General features: G+C 41.7%; 1 protein-coding gene across 1 annotated transcript in view; it reads left to right on the top strand.

Annotated features, from left to right (window-relative positions):
• The window catches only part of HCFC2 (host cell factor C2), an 886,151-nt gene that overhangs the window by 713,528 nt on the left and 154,570 nt on the right, over positions 1-18,053 (top strand). Inside the window, exon 18 of the mRNA XM_044087200.1 lies at positions 964-1,149. Coding sequence (XP_043943135.1) covers positions 964-1,149 — 186 coding nt within the window. The remainder of the gene's footprint in view (positions 1-963; positions 1,150-18,053) is intronic.

Genomic DNA, 18,053 nt, shown 5'->3' with positions numbered 1-18,053 from the left:
ATAAATTGGGCAATTGTGTTTGTAAGTTACTTTGAAACTGTGTTCTCATTAAATCTTCATTTTTTTCTTGACTTAAGTTGGCTGTCTCATTGGTTGGGCTTAATTGTCAGGCTGTGTGGCTAAACATGCTGTCCTAGTACAGTTCATTATATCATAATGTGTGCCAGCATAGGGCATGCACATCCCCGGATGTGGGAGTTTCGGAGAAAGAAATCCCAAATTGGAATGGAAGAAAAGATGAACCTATTCATAGATCAGTCAAAAAGGTTCCCCCTTATAGGTCAGCTGATTCAATAAGCAAAGATCTGTTCTTGCTTTATGAAATCAGCAGCTGATTCCATGGCATAAAGGGAGTGGAACCTTGAGTATGACCCAGCTACTCCAGTATCATTTAGCAACCTGGGCACTGGACTAGCCGGCCATAGAATGAAAAGGAGGTGCCTTAAAACCTCTCCCCAGAGTGTGTGTGTGTTTGGGGGGGGCACTGAATGCATCCCCCAATAATATATCCCAGTGGTGACCAGAGATGCATTGGTAACTGTCTATTCAGACGGGGCAGGAATGCCTAAGGAGTACACCACCTTCATATGTGAGTAATGATTCTATCCTACACCAGCTGTACACCCATGGAGTGCTTTCACAGTATGCAGAGATGTGATATTGTGCATAGTAAAATTCTGTGATGTCTGCCTTGTGTATTGGTTAGTCAGCGGTCAGCTCTTTCCCATTAGGGAGCAAATGGACAGGGTTGTAGTAGTCAGCCAGATGACTGTTAGGCAAAGGGGCAGGTGGCAGAATAAGTCAAATTAGCAAGTGCCAAATACATGGAATACATCAAAATGAAAGCAAATTACCTAAAGTGGAAATTAGTCAAGGTCCTGAAATATTGGTGGTGTGGCTTATTTGCTGTGGTCCTAAACTAATTATGATTTCTTTGTGTTCTTGTTAATGTTGTAATTTCAGATGAAGAATGACGACATTCCAGATTACGGTAAATTACATAAGGAACAGCTGTCACCAGGCACAATATATAGGTTCAGAGTCGCTGGAATTAATGGTTGTGGAAGAGGTCTTTTTAGCACCATTGTTCCATTGAAGACTTGTGCTCCTGGTTTTCCAGGGGCCCCATCATCTGTTAGAATTACAAAGGTAAGCAAAGTTTTCGATCACTTTCAAGCTTATCAGAGTTGATGTAATCAACATCTTATCAGAGATGTAATCAGAGTTATGCATTTTAAATTGTTTTTATAGCTGCTCTTTTCCATATTGCAGCCATGTTACTGCTGAAGACAGGTGAACTAGACAAAGCTCTAAAAATGGTCACATGGAAAGGTCTTTTTATAGAAGACTCAGATTTGTTAGAGAAGTACTGAAGCAACAAATACCTAAGCAGCTGCCGCATACAGAGACTGGGGCATGGCCTGCTCTGTTTGAAAAACAGATTGTGAGCTGTTACATAACTTGTAATTCTAGGTACAGTTTTGGGCACATCACCTGCTGCTGGAGACGGACAAAAGTGAACAAGTATTTTTTGATGTTTGGCTTTACTAATCATCACACTGCCGATCATTAGAATTACAGTGGCATAATCCATGTCTTTTAAGGTAAGGGCTATGAATTTCAGGAGCAAGTTTTAATCATGCCTTTGCATGAATGGTTCATAGGTTCATAAGTAGGTACTAGGCTATCGGCCCTAGGGCCTATACAAGCCCAGCCAAAAAGGTACTCTGGCTTTTGCCATCCAAGAAAATTATTTTCCTGTGCCACTGTTGAGCAGAGCCACAGAAGTGATCCCTGGGGTGAATTTCCTATTTCCCATGCAATCATCAAGATTTTTCCTGAAGAGTGCTAATGAGGAGCTTTGTTTGATATAGATAGGTAGTTTATTCCAGAATATGGGAAGTCTCTGGGATAGGAATCTATCCCTCCGGCATGTTCTGTTTATTGTGGTGACGAGGTTTAGGTCCCTTGAGCGTGTAGCTCAGAGGGATTGGGATTTCTTTAAGTGGAGCATGTCCAGCAGCTCTGGGTTTGACATAGCTTTGTATGTTAGGCAGAGATCACCTCTGAGTAGGCGATATGCGACGGAGTAAAGCTGGAGTTTTTTGAGACGGTCTGCGTAGGGCATCTGTTTGAGGCTGATAATCCTCTTTGTGAGGTATTTCTGCGGCCTTTCCAGTTGTTGTAGATGTCTTGTGAGGTACATACCAAAAGGGGCGTTGTACTCTATAATGGGTCTAATGAGTGATGAGTAGAGGGGAACAATGATCTCTTTTTTACTGGATGAGAAACCTTTTGTGATGAGGTGTGCCACGTAGAAGAATTTCCTGACTACTGTGGCAATGTGATCATCAAAGAGACTACTGTCCACCTGTGTCCCAAGGTCTCTTATCACACTTTCGGTGTTAAGTATACTACTGCCTATGTTGTAGTTCATGGGTACAGAGTTTTTACCAAAGGGGATGACAATGCACTTTTTGGCATTGAGCTTGAGGCCATGGCTTTGACACCAGGCATCTGTCTCAGTGAGGCCCTTTTGTAGGATGTCCACATCATTAGGAGTTTCGATTATGGCTCCTAGTTTGCAGTCATCTGCGAACTTCGTTAGCCAAAGACCTTCTGTGTTAGCCTGTACTTCAGAGAAGTAGATGGCAAACGGGAGAGGGCCCAGGACTGAACCCTGTGGCACTCCACTTGTCACTGGTCTGAAGTCGGATTTGGAGTCTGCTACTTTCACAATGTGGGTTCTGTAAGTGAGCCAGTTGGCAACCCATCTTGTGACATAGGGATTTAAACCTCGTATAGTGAGTTTATCTATAATTCCAGAGTGGGAGATGGTGTCGAAAGCCTTGGCAAGATCTAGATAGGCTGTGTGAACCACCTTACCCTCGTCTACGGCTTTGGTGACTGCTTCAAAGAAGTCTATCAGGTTTAGGAGACATGATCTGCCTTTTACAAACCCAAACTGGGTGGGGTCCACAGTTTGGATATTACCAATGTCTTTGTTTATAAGTTCCATGATGATACGTTCCATGGTCTTGCAGACCAGGCTCATCAGGCTAATGGGGCGGTAGTTCCCGGGGTCCATGGTGGCTCCCCCCTTGTAGAGTGGGATAACCGTCACTGTGCGCCATTCAGTGGGCACAAAGCCTGAGGTGAGGCTATGATTAAACATGTTACTTAGGTGGGGTGCCAGTTCGTTCTGTAATTCGTGTAGAACGCAACCTGGGATGTTGTCTGGTCCCATGGATGCTGTGTTCTTGGCTTTGGAGAGTGTGGTTTTTACCTGTACAACCGTGATTACAGGAACTTTGCATTCTTCCGGTATAGAGATGGGCTCTTTAGGGGGTGAGAGGGGGGTAAAGTTAGCACTGAACCTATCTGCCAGGATGTTGGCAATATTAGTTGGGTCTGTATATTTAGTGCCATTGTGCTGCAACTCAGAGCAGGTCTGAGTGTTGCCATTGAGATTCTTGACATAGCTATAGAATGCTTTGTGGTTGTCTTTAGAATCAGTGGCAATTTTGTTTTTGTAACTAGCTTTGGAGGATTTTATCAGGGATTGCAGCTTCTTACTGAGGCTGACCAGGGAGCTCCTCCACTCATGGGATTTTACTCTCTTTTGCAACAGTTTCTTCCTTCTGTTGTACAGTTTGTTTATGGCAGGGGACCACCAGATTGGCTTCCTTTTTTTTTGGAGGATAGCACAATCCATGCACTCCTGTAAGTGCTTATAAAGTGCAATTGTGTAGGATTCAGTAGTCATAGCTGTATTGTCCATCTGCATGGGTGTCATGAAGTTCACCACTTCTGTCTTAAGAAGCATGAAGTTGGTTTTGGAAAAAATTTTTACCATGGTTTCCGTAATGGCGAGTGGAGGCAGGATGTGAATATCTGGGGTAATTAGCTTATGGTCTGATCAGACCAATGAGGCGTTGACTTCAGGTGTGGAACACTGGTCACTCATGTTGGTAATGACTAGATCTAGGATATTGTTGCCCCTGGTGGGGGGTGTGGATAAGTTGATCCAGGGCACTGGAGTGTATGAATTCCAGAAAGCGCTGAGCGAAGGAGTTGGAACATGAGTAGTTTTCCCATTTAATGGTGGGGTAGTTGAGATCGCCCATTATTAGGGTGTTTGGTTGAACCCTAATATTTTCCAGTACATCAAGAAAAGAGGAGTGGGAATCCTAGGGCATGGTGGGGGATCTGTAGTAAGCTACAATTTGGATTGCAGTTTTGCTCAGAGTTAGTTGCACTTGGATAACCTCGGCTGCATTATGCTGATCAACTAGCCTGAAGGTGTGGATATCCTTAATGAATATAGACACACCCCCTCCTTTGGTGTTCCGGTCCAGGTAAAGTACAAAGTCAAGAAAGAGCAGCAGAGCAGTAAATGCACTTGGAAGGAACTATAGTGAAGGCAGACTGTTTCATTTTTGTTGTGGCAAGAAGGAAAGAAAAAGATACAACTTTTATTTATAAAGAAAATGAACATTAAGATTGCAAAAAAAAAATGATTCAAAGAAAGTAAATGTTAATATTGAAAAATAGGTTTCAAAGACATGCACAGATAGCGAGAGTTCATGTACTTAAATAAATGAAGGGAAGTGGGGAGAAAAGGGAAGGAGTGAAAAGGTCCAAAGGAAAATAAAAACAGCACACAGGATTAAAAATAGAAGGTAAGATGCTTTAGGTACTTTAGTAAAAGGAGGGAAGCAAGGATAGTATGCCCTAAAAGAGGAAAAGTATATTTCTTTAAAACAAGTTTATTTATGATGACCTGTGAGAGGTACTATTACTGAGAAAAAAGTTTTTTTTTTTGTTGTCAACTGAAGATCATAGATAATAAGACAACATCAGGCAGGTAAACTTGAAGTCAGGGGGCACAAATGCAGCAAAATGAATAATGTATGGTGTGTAAAAGAAACTTTGGAAGATTCTAGCACTTTTAAATGTCCTGCTTGGTATAGTGTTTGATATGTTAGCGGTTCTTGGCATCTGAAGGATATTGGAGTAGTTTAGCAAGTAGAGGATTGTGTAGGTGCTCCACCTCCATGGGCATTAGTTTTGTTTTAGTTTTGGTATGATGGGTTTTAGTGGTGTTTTTGTAGTATAATCCATTTTTGTGAATTTCATTTTAAGAGCATTTATTTTAGTGCAGTTTGCAGCATTGATTTTGTTGTTGATTGCGCAGTCGGCTTGCAGTCTTTACTGACCACTAATCTGATCCATTAAAAAAACTGCTAATAGCCCAAATTAAATTGGGTATCAACATGAAAGGGACTAAAGGTTTAGTTCACAGTTGCTTTTCTATTTTGGTAAATGGGAAAGTATGCTGGTCTTCCCATATCATTTATAGACGTGTCAGTGAGTATCAAACAAGAAATCAGTAGTAGAAATGGGGAAAAGCCACTAACATCTCTTGTGTGTAAGCAAACTGTTAGATCTTGTATTAAAATTGCAAAGGTAAGTGCTGTCTGTGTAATAAGATTGCAGCACTTAAACATGATTGCAGTTAACATAATAAGACTCTAATGCATGAAAGATTTGAACTGGTCAAGATAATCATCATGAAAGGGATATTTTGTGTGTGGCATCTGCTCATGAAAGGGCTGCTGAATCTGCTAATAAAATCATCCAAATAAGGAGCTCAAAGAAAAAGATTTGTGTGTGTCTGTGTGTAGCGTAAATCACCAGTCAGAAGCAGACAAATGAGGAGTCGGGAGCTAACTGAACTCTGGCAAGTGAGGTGCTGAAATGAAGAAGATCATATACAAGGGATCACATACTGCAGATCCACAAAACTCACCAAGGAGGAATCAAGAAAACAAGACCTAAGCCCAGAAGGCCGGCTAAGTCTGCTTTCACACAGAGATGTCCTTGTCATATGTGACTACATAGTTAGGTATGCAGACTCCACACCAAACTGGACAAGAGCAGGGTGACTGTAAACTGCTTGTCTTATGCCAATATCTAAAGCCAGACAAATATGACTACAACCTAATGGTGTCCTATTTAGGAGTGAATAACCTGAGGCAGTCCACCCAGGGAACCATGCAGGGAGACATGATAGAGCTTACTATGCATGTGTTAGAAGCAGGAAAGAAACTGGTCTTTAGTATTTTGCCTTCTCCTCCAAAAATGCCACCTAAATACAAAGACAAGATAATTGGCTTTAACAATTGACTAAGTAGTTGAAGTAATACTAATGGGAATCCAGTATGTGCCAGCCTGGAGTGATAGTAGCTAAGACTTCCATTTTCTCCAAGGATGGGCTTACACCTGTTATGCCTAGGCTTCCACATACTGGCTAAAGCCTGTTTCCCCATAGTTTTTTTTTATTTTTAGGCAGAGTCCCCTGTATTTGTGCATACCAATCGCAAATTTGAACATCATCAAGATGGCACTGCTCAGTGCTAGGAATCTGAATAGAAAGATGCCAATACTGGAAAACCCTCTGTTGAGACATAGTTTCAGTGCAATGACAGCACTCCCTCTGTAATAAGGTTTACCACCTATTGTGCCTTCAGACCACAGAGAAACTGCAGGGGAGTAGTGTTTATATTTGTTAGAAACACTATTACTTCACGTCAGATTATCAGCAACCCTAACCTGGAGCTCAAGAAGATCCAAATCATCCATAATATTCCAACTGTTTCTTCATTGCTAGCTCCAGATCCCCCATCAGTGTTGTCCAGAGATCACAGAAATTACTTTTACACAGTTGAGGCATTAAATATCAAACCATATACTTTCTTACTAGGGTACTTCAGTTAACGAAGCATTGATTGGCATACTTACACCTCTAAAAATAGTTACACTCATTGTTTCATAGACTTTATTAATTCATAGACTTTATTAATACTAAAGCACTGGAGCAGATTTTAAAACTACCAACTACAGGCTCAGTATCCTTAACATGGTCTTTATCAACTTGCCCCAGTGAGCATTCCACCCTGTATCAACTCATCCCCGGATGTCTGACCACAGATCGGTCATCATTTCTGTCAGGCCTGGTGGTAGCATTCCCCCACCAAATGAGGCCACCCTTAGGGACTTCTCCAGGGCAAACCTACTTCAGCTTTTAAAATACTTTGCAAAATTCCTTGCAGATGGACCTCTGACTTTTACCAGCACCTGAACAGTCTCAATGAAAAATCAATACCAATCCTCCCTAAATGTAACTGTAAATTTAGGAATAAAAGTGGTGGAGCTCCTGTATTAAACTGTACAACAAAAGAAAGAAAATAAGGAAAAGTTGCAAGAAGTCTGGTTTGTGTTTAGCCATCCAATAAAACTTTTATCGAACGGCTAGTAATCAAACACAAAACATTGAATGTCCATTGTGTCGTATAGGTGTATCGTAAATGAAATCATCTAAGTTTGATAGTTGGCCAACAGCAAGGTAATAGGACGTAGTGCATCTGTACGTCATAGTAAATGTATATCTGCCGAGATATTTTAACTATAAAGATAAACAGTGTATTAAAATAGTATGTTAAACCAGTAGATAAAAATGTAGTTTCTTGAAAACAAGGTATAGTATACTTTTTAACTTGTATCAATAAAGTAGATTCTTAGTTTGATTCTCCCATATAGAAACTTGGTATACAAGTAGAGAAAGTATAAGTTTAGATTGTGCGTAAGGCAGTCCGTAATCTACTGCTATGGGCAAAACATCTCAGAACACTCCTGGTGTATTGGGGGATGTTGTACATCAGTGTAAGGTCTCAGTTAGAAGGATATGTTAGACTGTAGGGTTCTCCCCTGCCGGCAGGCAGTCTTCGGTCGGCCAGAATCCCAAAGTCTGGGTCCGGCATCGGCTGCTCAGCCATGCTCCCTGACGTCAGAGCGCCAGGAGTACAAAACTGACAGCCGACGCCATGTTCTCCAGTCTTTCTTGCCGTGTGGTGATAGCAGTTCGCAAGTGCCGGTCGGCTGACTCCTGACAATTTTTCATAAACGTACTTCAGTCCGAAGACTTTCTTCTACTCAAAGCTAAGTACCCCGTTGGGGAAACCTTTTTCTTGCTCCAGTCTGATGTCAGAAAAAGTTAATAATTGTATTTCTTGTGGGAAGCAAATACCTCATAAGGATTTTCATTCTTACTGTATTCCTTGCTTGGGCCCTGACCACGACATAGCTAGTTGTCGGTTTTGTGCTAGATTCAATCAGCGTACTATTAAACGAAGGTACGATTTTGCATTTCATTACTTTGATAGGCGTTTTAATTACAAAATGTCATCGGATACGGTTCCGGCTACCAGAGTTCACAAACGACGCAAGGATAAAGACAGGCCTCCAAGGTCCAAATCAGACGATGTTGTACAAGCGGAGCCAGTTTCAGGTTCGGCCGTCATCAGTGAGGTGCTTTTGCAGCCCCTGTCATCAGCCATTTCGGAACCGATAGCCGAAACGGACTCCCACGAGGAGCCAACTAGGCCTTTGAATATTTCTGTTGCAGGACCTTCGGACAATGCTCCTTCGGATGGGTCCGGAGCCGCTGTGCAGGTACCAGCTTCCAAAGGGGTTTTCAGGCCTACTCAGCTTCTAATAAAGGCAAAGACAAAGGCAAAGACTCCTTCCAAATCAAAGACTGCAGCCTAGGTCTCTTCTAATCCGGCACCCAAGTCTCAGAAACAGTTACTTAAGATGGCGGAGGACTTACTTACTATGATTAGGGGTTCACATCCCCCTCCAGATAAAAGGCCAAGGCAGGAAGTGTATTATGACTCCTCTGATCAGGCTTCTGTTTCTTCAGTTTCTTCTTCTGACCAGGAATATTCTTTCCCTCCTTATGAGGATTCTGATGCTGAGGAATCCATTCCTTCAGCTTCTCCCCCTGAGGATTTCTCTTTTGGGGAAACTCTGCATGAAATGAGGGAACATTTTCACTGGGAAGGACAGGAGTACTCGGAATCTAAGAAAAGACTAAGGGATTTTCTTCTTCTTCCCCAGCATAGACCCCTGGCTATTCCTCCTATTTTGGATATTGTGGATGATGCTTTTTCGGAGGCTAACTTAACTCCTGACTCTTTTCCTCCAGCTCCTGTTAAGCCAGACAGATATTATAGGGTTCCTGATTCCCACCAGTTTTTATGCAAGAACCCTACTGCTGATCCTGAAACCATTTCTCAGGGCCCTAAGGGGGTTAAGGCCGCTTCTGCTAAAAACCCCATTCCCACTGAGAAGGATTCCAGATCTTTAGAAAGATGGGGCAAAAAAGTGTACACTTCAGCTACTTTATCTATTAGGGCTTTAAACTGTCAATTTCATATGCTGAAATACCAGCAATTCCTTCTGTCTGTTTTGAAACAAAAGCTAACTTCCATTTCCACCTGTGCAGATGATAAGGAATTACATGACTTAATGCATGTCACTGAACAAGTTGGGAAGCATGGTTTACACTGTGGATTCGATGCCTTAGAGGCTTCTTGTAGGGCTGCTGCCTCTGGTACAGTCATTAGAAGGCATGCTTGGTTAAAGGAACAAAACTTGCCAGATCAAGTAAAAGCTAAGTTATTTGGATGCTCCTGTTCAGCATAATGTTTTGTTTTGATCTAAGGCTGAAGAGGTGATAAAGAAGATGGAGGACAAGGCAAAATCCATGCAAACGGTTAAGGATTTCTTACAAGTACAGCCACCCAGATTTAGTAGGAATTGGCCTACAAAAAATTGGTCCTTTCCCAATTCAGACAGGCCTCAGAGGGGTAGATACAGACGCTCCCGAGGAAGGCCTCAAACGCAAGCCTCTTATAGACCAAGACAGTGGACTGCTTCCACCCCTAGGGGAGGAGAGGACAGGCCGCAAGCTCATAGAAAAAAGGCTCAATGACTCCCTCTGTTGGGCTGCAGGAACTTCTTGCCTGGAAGCCCCTCTCGGAGGAAAACTTTCTCTTTCACCTAAATTGGACTCATATAACCCAAGACAAGTGGGTTCTGGATGTGGTTTCCAGAGGTTACAAATTCCATTTTCATACCCTACCAAGACCAAGCGGATGGCCAGATCTACCAAAACATCAATGGTTAGAGGCCTTAAACCAGGTGGAAGCCCTCTTGGCTATGAAAGCCATAGAACTGGTTCCACTTTCAGAAATGGGACAAGGTTTTTACTCAAGGCTCTTTCTAGTCCCCAGAAAGCAAAATTCATGGAGACCCATTCTGGATCTGTCAGTCTTAAACACTTTTCTTGAAATACCAAAATTCAAGATGCTTACTCTACAGCAGCTACTCCCAATGCTGACCAAAATCGCATGGATGGTAACTTTGGATTTAAAGGAGGCTTATTTACACATTCCCATCAGGCAGGAGTGCAGAAAATACCTCGGGTTCAAGGCCGGATCGAGGCATTATCAATTCTCTGCACTGCCCTTTGGATTGTCTACTGCGCCCAGGGTCTTCACCAAGTGCCTGGCTCCAGTAGTAGCTTATTGCAGACTCAAGGGAATTCAAATTTACCCTTATCTGGACGATTGTCTTATTCAGGCAGACAGCAAGGATGTCTTACCCCAGCATCTAGAATTTGTTCAGAAACTTCTCAAGTTCCTGGGATTCACTGTCAACATAAAAAAGTCAAATTTGACACCCTCGCAACAGATAACTTTTCTGGGTGCTCTTCTAAATACAACAACCCAGATGGCATTTCTGACATACGAAAAACAATTACAGCTGGCTTCAACTTTCAAAACCTTGGCAACATTAACTCCGCTATCTGCAAGGAAATTCCTGCAGGCTTTGGGTTACATGGCCTCCTGCATCCTTCTCGTACCATATGCAAGACTACATATGAGGAAAATACAGTGGTACCTAAAAAGTGTATGGTCTCAGCATTGCCACAGTTTAGACATACAGATCACCTTCCTGCCTTGTCTTCAAAAGGAATTCCTTTGGTGGTCCAAGGCATGTACTCTAAACAAAGGGAAACCCTTCAGTCTGCCTCCAGCCAGTCAGATACTAACCACGGACGCCTTAGATTATGCATGGGGAGCCCATTTGCAGGGCAACTGTCTGCAGGGCCTTTGGACAAAAGGATCAGAAGCACCTGCATATCAATTTAAAGGAAATGCTAGCCATTCAGAATGCTCTATTCGCCTTCAGGAATCTTCTACAACCAGGGCAACTACTGATACGGACAGACAACACCACAGTTATGTGGTACATAAACAAGCAAGGGGGATCACATTCCTATCCCCTTTGCAGACTAGCCATGAATCTATGGAACACAGCTCTAGCTTGCAAATTGGAACTTCAAGCTCAGTTTCTACCAGGGAAGCAAAACTTCCTGGCAGACAGTCTGAGCAGAAACCTGTCGGACCCACACGAATGGATGCTGGACACCGAAATATTCAAGATGATTACAGCAGTCTGGGGATGTCCTCACATAGACCTCTTTGCATCCCACCTCAATCATCAACTACAGATTTTTTGCACCAGGACATTCCACGAACTAGCTTGGAAAGTGGATGCACTATCATTCAGCTGGAGAAACCTCTCGGGGTATGCCTTCCCGCCTCTACCCCTTCTTCCACGGGTGTTATTAAAGATCAAACAGGACAAGCCCAAGATGATAATTTTGCTGGCCGCAAATTGGCCTCGACAGTTTTGGTACCCAACACTGAAAAACCTTTCTCTGGACCCCCCTTGGGTTTTACCACAGACTCCGAACCTTCTGTCCCAACACCAGGGTCAGGTTCTGCACTCCCATGTCAAAACTCTCAACCTGGCGGCCTGGTTAATCCAGGGTCTATGATTCATTCTCTCCTACCCAAGCAGGTTATGGATGTCATTTTGGAAGCCAGATGGCCTAGCACTAGAAAATCTTATGCAGGAAAATGGAAAAGATTTTGCACCTGGATGCAGGCTCAGGATTCGGACCCTCTTATGCCTGACAGACCTCTTACATAAGGGTCTCTCTTTTTCTTCCATAAAGATACATGCCTCTGCTATTTCTGCTCATTATAATACAGACCCTCCTATCTTTTCCCACCAGCTCATGAGACAGTTTCTCAGAGGAGCTAAGAACTTAAGGCCCCCTAGATCTCCACCCATTCCTGCCTGGGATCTCAACTATGTTCTGGAAAAACTCACCTTACCTCCTTTTGAGCCTGCTGCCACATCTGACATCAAGTTTTTATCTTGGAAGACAGCCATCCTGTTAGCTCTGACCTCTGCCAGGAGAGTTTCGGAGTTGCAAGCTCTCATGGCTGTGGAACCTTATATTATTTTTCATCAAGACAGGGTGTCTTTAAGGACTAATCCTACTTTCATGCCTAAGGTGGTTTCCAAAGTGGCTTTAAATCAAACTATTCACTTGCCAACTTTTTCCCCAGTCCTCAAAATAAGGGGGAAAGGATCTTGCATTCCTTGGATGTACACAGACAACTACGTTTTTACCTGGACAGAACCAAGGACATCAGGAAATCAGGACAATTGTTTGTTTCTTATACTTCAAGTTCCCAAGGTAAAGCCATTTCAAAACAGACCATTTCAAAATGGATTGCTCATGGAATCAGATTTTGTTATTCACACCATGGAAAGCAAATCCCAGGGAGTATAAGGACTCACTCTACCAGAGCTGCTGCCACTTCAGCTGCCTTCCTCAGGGGAGTTCCTACCAAAGACATTTTGGAAGCTGCAACTTGGAGTTCAGTGCATACTTTTTCTAAGCACTACAATCTACCTCTCTACTCTAAGTCTAGGGCAGGCTTTGCTTCTGCAGTCTTGCAGGGCCTTTTAGCCGCCCCCTCTACTTTATGACCACCTCCCTTTTATTCTGCTTTGGGATTCAACCCTACAGTCATGACTGCAACAGTGAAACACGATGAACATAGTACAGTTGTGTACACTTACCATAAATGTGGATGTTCGAGTGTCTTCACTGTTGCAGTCTGGGTTACCCTCCCTCCTGTCCCCTCTTATTTTTTCTTTTGTGTGGTTCCCTTCTTCACCCTTCTTCTGAGGTGTATTTGCAAAGGGTATGGGATCTTACTCATTTTGGAACTCCTGACATCTGGGGCAAGAAAAACTGGAGAACACGGCGTCGGCTGTCAGTTTTGTACTCCTGGCGCTCTGACGTCAGGGAGCATGGCTGAGCAGCCGACGCCGGACCCAGACTTTGGGATTCTGGCCGACCGAGGACTGCCTGCCGACAGGGGAGAACCCTACAGTCATGACTGCAACAGTGAAGACACTCGAACATCTACATTTATGGTAAGTGTACACAGCTGTACTTTATTTGTACAATCTTGAAAGGATAGCGGAAGAGCTGTAACAAAAAGTGTTTTGACAAAGAGGAATGATTAGTCAGTTATGCATCAACATGAGGCAGATCTAAATGAAGTAGAGAAGTATGCAGCATGTAGAAATTTAAAGGAAAAAGCTGTGTCATGTAGAAATACACCTTCATGACTTGTAGATGATGTAACTGCTGGTACATCGTTAGAGACTGCAGTAGCTCTACCTCCTAGAAGGTGTATGCTTCAGCAAGTTAATCGTCTTAGACGTACAAAGATGATTTCAGATACTAAAACCTGCTACAAGTACAGTGTCTGTCAGCTGAAAATCAGTATGTTTGTTCAGAAACATGGCAGATGTGCATAGCAGTTTGCATTGTTAGTGTTTTCTACACAACAGAATTTAACTGACATACGCAGTTCAGCAATAATATGGTATATGGATGGAGTGTTATTTATTTGTATTAATTAAGGGAAGGTTTTGCTGACAGCTTGACATATGGAAATACTATGAAGTGTTTACCTCTTGTGTATTGTTTAATGAGTAAAAAGTCCAACGTGCTACAAAGCTTACAACTATATCTGGGAGTGCATGTTGCATTTAATTTCAGAATGTGAGTTGAATGCAGTTGTAAAGTATGTATTGTGCAACTTTGAAATGGCTGCTATTAAAAGTTTTAAACATAACATTAATGGTGTAGAATGCAAAGGCTGCTTGTTTCACTTGGCTCAGAACATTTGACAAAAAGTGCAAGTACTGGGATTGTTAGCTCTGTATGGAAAATCTATGGAATTTCAACTTGCTATAGAAAAACTTGTAGTTCTGTCATTTTTAAAGGAAGAGGAGGTTATTTCTGTGTTTCATGATCTTTGCAAAGTGTTTCCAGTTGCAGGTAAAGATGCTCTTACATGCATTACAGATGTGTATTTGCTAGGTAGTCCACATAAAGTAAATACTCTTAGTACTATTTGTGCTTCATTTCCTCCTGTTTCCAGCTAAGTTGTGGAATATTTCCTGCTTAAATGAATTGTGCTTGCCTTGGACTCAAAACCGTGTTGAAGGATGGCATAGGCAAGTCCGTTGCTTACTAGGTAGGAGAATTTCCAACATCCCTGCTGTTATATCTGTATTAGTGAGGGAGCAAAATAGAGCTGAGTTGTGTCTGCAGTTGTTGGCTGGTTGCCCCCACTTCTCCAGAGAAACAGAAGGCTATTGAAAGGCATCAATGTTTACAGGTAGTTATTGAAATCAGATACAATTACAATATGCAATCCTTTATTACAGCTGTAGCACTTGTGTTAAAAGTGTAGCTTTGTTCACTGACATCGCCTTCTACACCTATTACATTATTTTTCTTTCTGCATAGGAATGCATTGGGATACTTGGAAATATACTTTTAGAAAAATATTTGAGTATATGCTTACATCACTGTTTATAAGGGGATAATATTCTTGTTTATTCATATATAAAAGGTGTTACATTGTTATACAGTGTGCAGTTGACAAGGAGTTTTTATGAACATTATTTTTGTTTTGTTTTACTGCACGGCATCATCAGACATTCGAAATGTTGGCCAGCTATGGATATTCAGTGATTTTATTTACAAATACATGAGTGTTCTGTAAAAGAGAAGTTCAATGTTTAGTGTTCAATTACTAGCCATTTGATGAAAGTTTCATGCAATGACTAAACACAGACCCCAAGAAACCACTATCTCCCTGTCAAGACTATATTGAAACATGCTAGCTAGGAACTTAAAAACTGTTAGAAAATATAAGAGAGTATGAATTTGAGGTTGCTACAAATTCCAAAGGAAACGCTAACTCTTTCTTCAGTTATGTCAGGAAAATTGTAGTAATGCCCGGTACTGCACTGAACACATCTGTAATATCACCAGTTCTGGTCCCAAGGTTGTATCTAATATATTAGCAGACAGTGTTGGTGCTAACTTTAACCCCTCCTTCCTGCTAGCCTGGAGAATTTAGTTTTCCCTGTAATCACTGTGGAATGAGTCTTTGAATCCATGTCAAAGGCTAAAAGTAATACTTCATGGGACCAGACAGCATACCAGACTGCATTCTCATCAGCGCCAAGTATGTACTGTCTGAGCCTCCACTTAAACTGTACAACCTCTGCCAATCTACAGGGTTTGTTCCTGTTGCTTGGAGAACAACCACTATGACTCCTGTACATAAGGGTGACCCCCTCAGCCTGACTAGCGTTATATGCCGTGTCATGGAATGTATCTTAGCAGAGGTCATTTATGCAGATATTGGCAAGTTAACTAATCTGGATTCCAATCAATTTAGTTTAATGAAGGGTAGGTCATGGCTTCTAGACCTAATAAGCTTTTCTGAAAACATTACAAGATCTCTGGACAGTACTCATGCTGTATACACTGCTTATGTCTGTCTAGCCAAGACTTTTGTGACTCACCCAAGCTGCTGCTATTGAAAATTAGCTTAATGTAAATTTATTTTATTTTTTTATGTATTTATCCTTTGATTGTGTTAGTCACATTAGGCTAGTAGCCTATTTTCAGGGGAGACCCAAAGTGGTATTTATACTTTTAAGAGAAATTTGTCCAGGGCATCGGGGAACTTCCTCTTCCCTTTTTGACAGGTGCACTGGGCTTTTTTGCATCCACCTCTGCGATACTACCAACTCAAGCAAATCGTAACTCGGTTTAACATCTCATCTGAAGGACAACACACACACACCCAGTGCATAGCTGGCTTTAGGCACCAGCGAACCCTACGGTCGCTGAAGGCCCATGGTGCTGGGGGAGAGGCCCAGCCTCATTAAGTTACCTTATTTTGACATTTTCTGACATGTCAAACCAACAATAGCTAGTACAGCAATATTGTGTATTTACCAGACCAGGTGGATAGTAACAACTCATAATCATATTTCCTTTAAAATTCAAAGATATTGATGGTTAAAGTAACAGTATTTTGTCAAGTAACAAGCTTGATAACTTCATTAAATGTTTTACCACTGATACAGTGCCCTAGACTTAGTTAAATCCTGATGGTGCGCATTTCCTCCACGAAAAATATCATATCCCACTTTAGGCACCTGCAATATTGGCTACAAAGGGGGGTCCCTAATCATCCTTGACTGTATGTGGACCCCACAATAAACACTTCTAATTGGGGAAAAATGAGGAGATAAAAATATTAATTTTCCAATTACATACCAGAACAAGGTTGTGATATGTCCTTGTTAGGATAAAACTGGTAATCAATGAATAAACATAAGCAAGGGTAAGCACTAGAGTTCAGCAATCCGTGGTGTCTGATCTCACTAGGTATCTGGGATTTTAAGAATAGTGGATGATTCTGATCTTCACAGATGGTTTTCTCTTTAACAAAGTATTATAAATACAGTCAGGATACCTGATAACTATAACTCTCGACTTATTTGCTCAAGAATTCTGGAAAAATTCTAGCAAATAATAGCAAAGTAAAGACACAAAATCAAGAATTTTTTTAAAATATTACTGTAATTCACTTAAAAAGTTAACAGAATAACAAATTATGCATTGACATGCATTTTTTTGGACAAGTATGAAACTCTGATGTCTGGATTTTTTGACTGTAATACTGAATGATTTACCAGAAAAAAATCAAACTTTTATGAAGGCTAGAGCAAAATTACAAGACAAAATCAGGAACGTTCTGCTAAATCAGGGACAGTGACAGGTATGCATTACTCCTGAATGAGGCAAATAAGAGACTTTACCCCCTGCTGTTTGACATCTGCTAAAAAACACTCACTGACTGACCTGGTCTGGCAGTACCAGGGTTGTGTGACATTGCTGTTTGCTGAAATCAGTGCAGAACTAGTACAGCTAGGACTTCTGTGTGTGTTTCACATCATTACCATTGCCATTGCACGTGTGTGTGTTTGTGTGTGAGGGGGAACGTTGTTGCAGTGTATTTAAGAATAACAAGCTGGCCATATTTTTCACTTCTTTCACAAACATAGTCCTTGCACATGCTAGGTGCCTATCTTTGGTGGATTGCTAGGAAAAGGATGTGTGTGAAAGCAACTGCGCATTGCCACTGTGGCATAGTGAGTAGCATTGCTATTTCAAAGTGCTTTGCTGTGGTTGAGTTGTTGGCTAAGTTTTTTTTTCCAGTGTGGAGTCTGCATATCCACTCTGTGTTTGTATCAATTCATGTTCTCCGGTTAACCCCCATACAAAACATGTAGCAGGCGAGATACAATGCGTGTGTGTGTAAAATAAAAATGAGTAACACACAGATGCACACAATTTTGGGCACACACGCAAGTCTTCTGGATAGCAATAAAAAATGAAGTTAACAAGTAATTATATTTCAAAAGTAAGGCATATAATATATCACAGAACATTCAGACATTTACATCTTCTAGGAGCCCCAGGCTGTAAATGAAATTTGACATGGACTTTGTGGTGGCGTCTACTCTGAACTCTGCACCACTTCTAAAATCAGCTCTGCTCAGAGGTATCTGCAGAAGGTTGCAGCAGGTTGTGTAGAGGGCTTGGGGGATGGTGTGGTTCTTTTGTTTAATTTTCATCAGTCAAACCTTAGTCATTATAGCTTGTGTTGTTTCTGGGTGGCATGACTGTGTGGTCATTGTTTCTTTTATTTTTTTCACAGACCTCCGATGCGTACAAGGTTACTATAGCTATTGTAGGGGCAATGTACTGTTCAATTGCAAAAAAGTGTAACACATTACTGTAATCATTATTTTATTCACTTTCCTCACAGTCACACACCAGGCACATGTACGGGTGGCTGCCTTTGGGGTGTACTGATGAGGACTGCAGA

Source organism: Protopterus annectens, chromosome 11.part0 (genome assembly GCF_019279795.1).
Source record: "Protopterus annectens isolate FY-2018-M chromosome 11.part0, PAN1.0, whole genome shotgun sequence".
NCBI lineage: Eukaryota > Metazoa > Chordata > Ceratodontiformes > Protopteridae > Protopterus > Protopterus annectens.
This window is presented reverse-complemented; position numbering and strand designations above follow the sequence as displayed.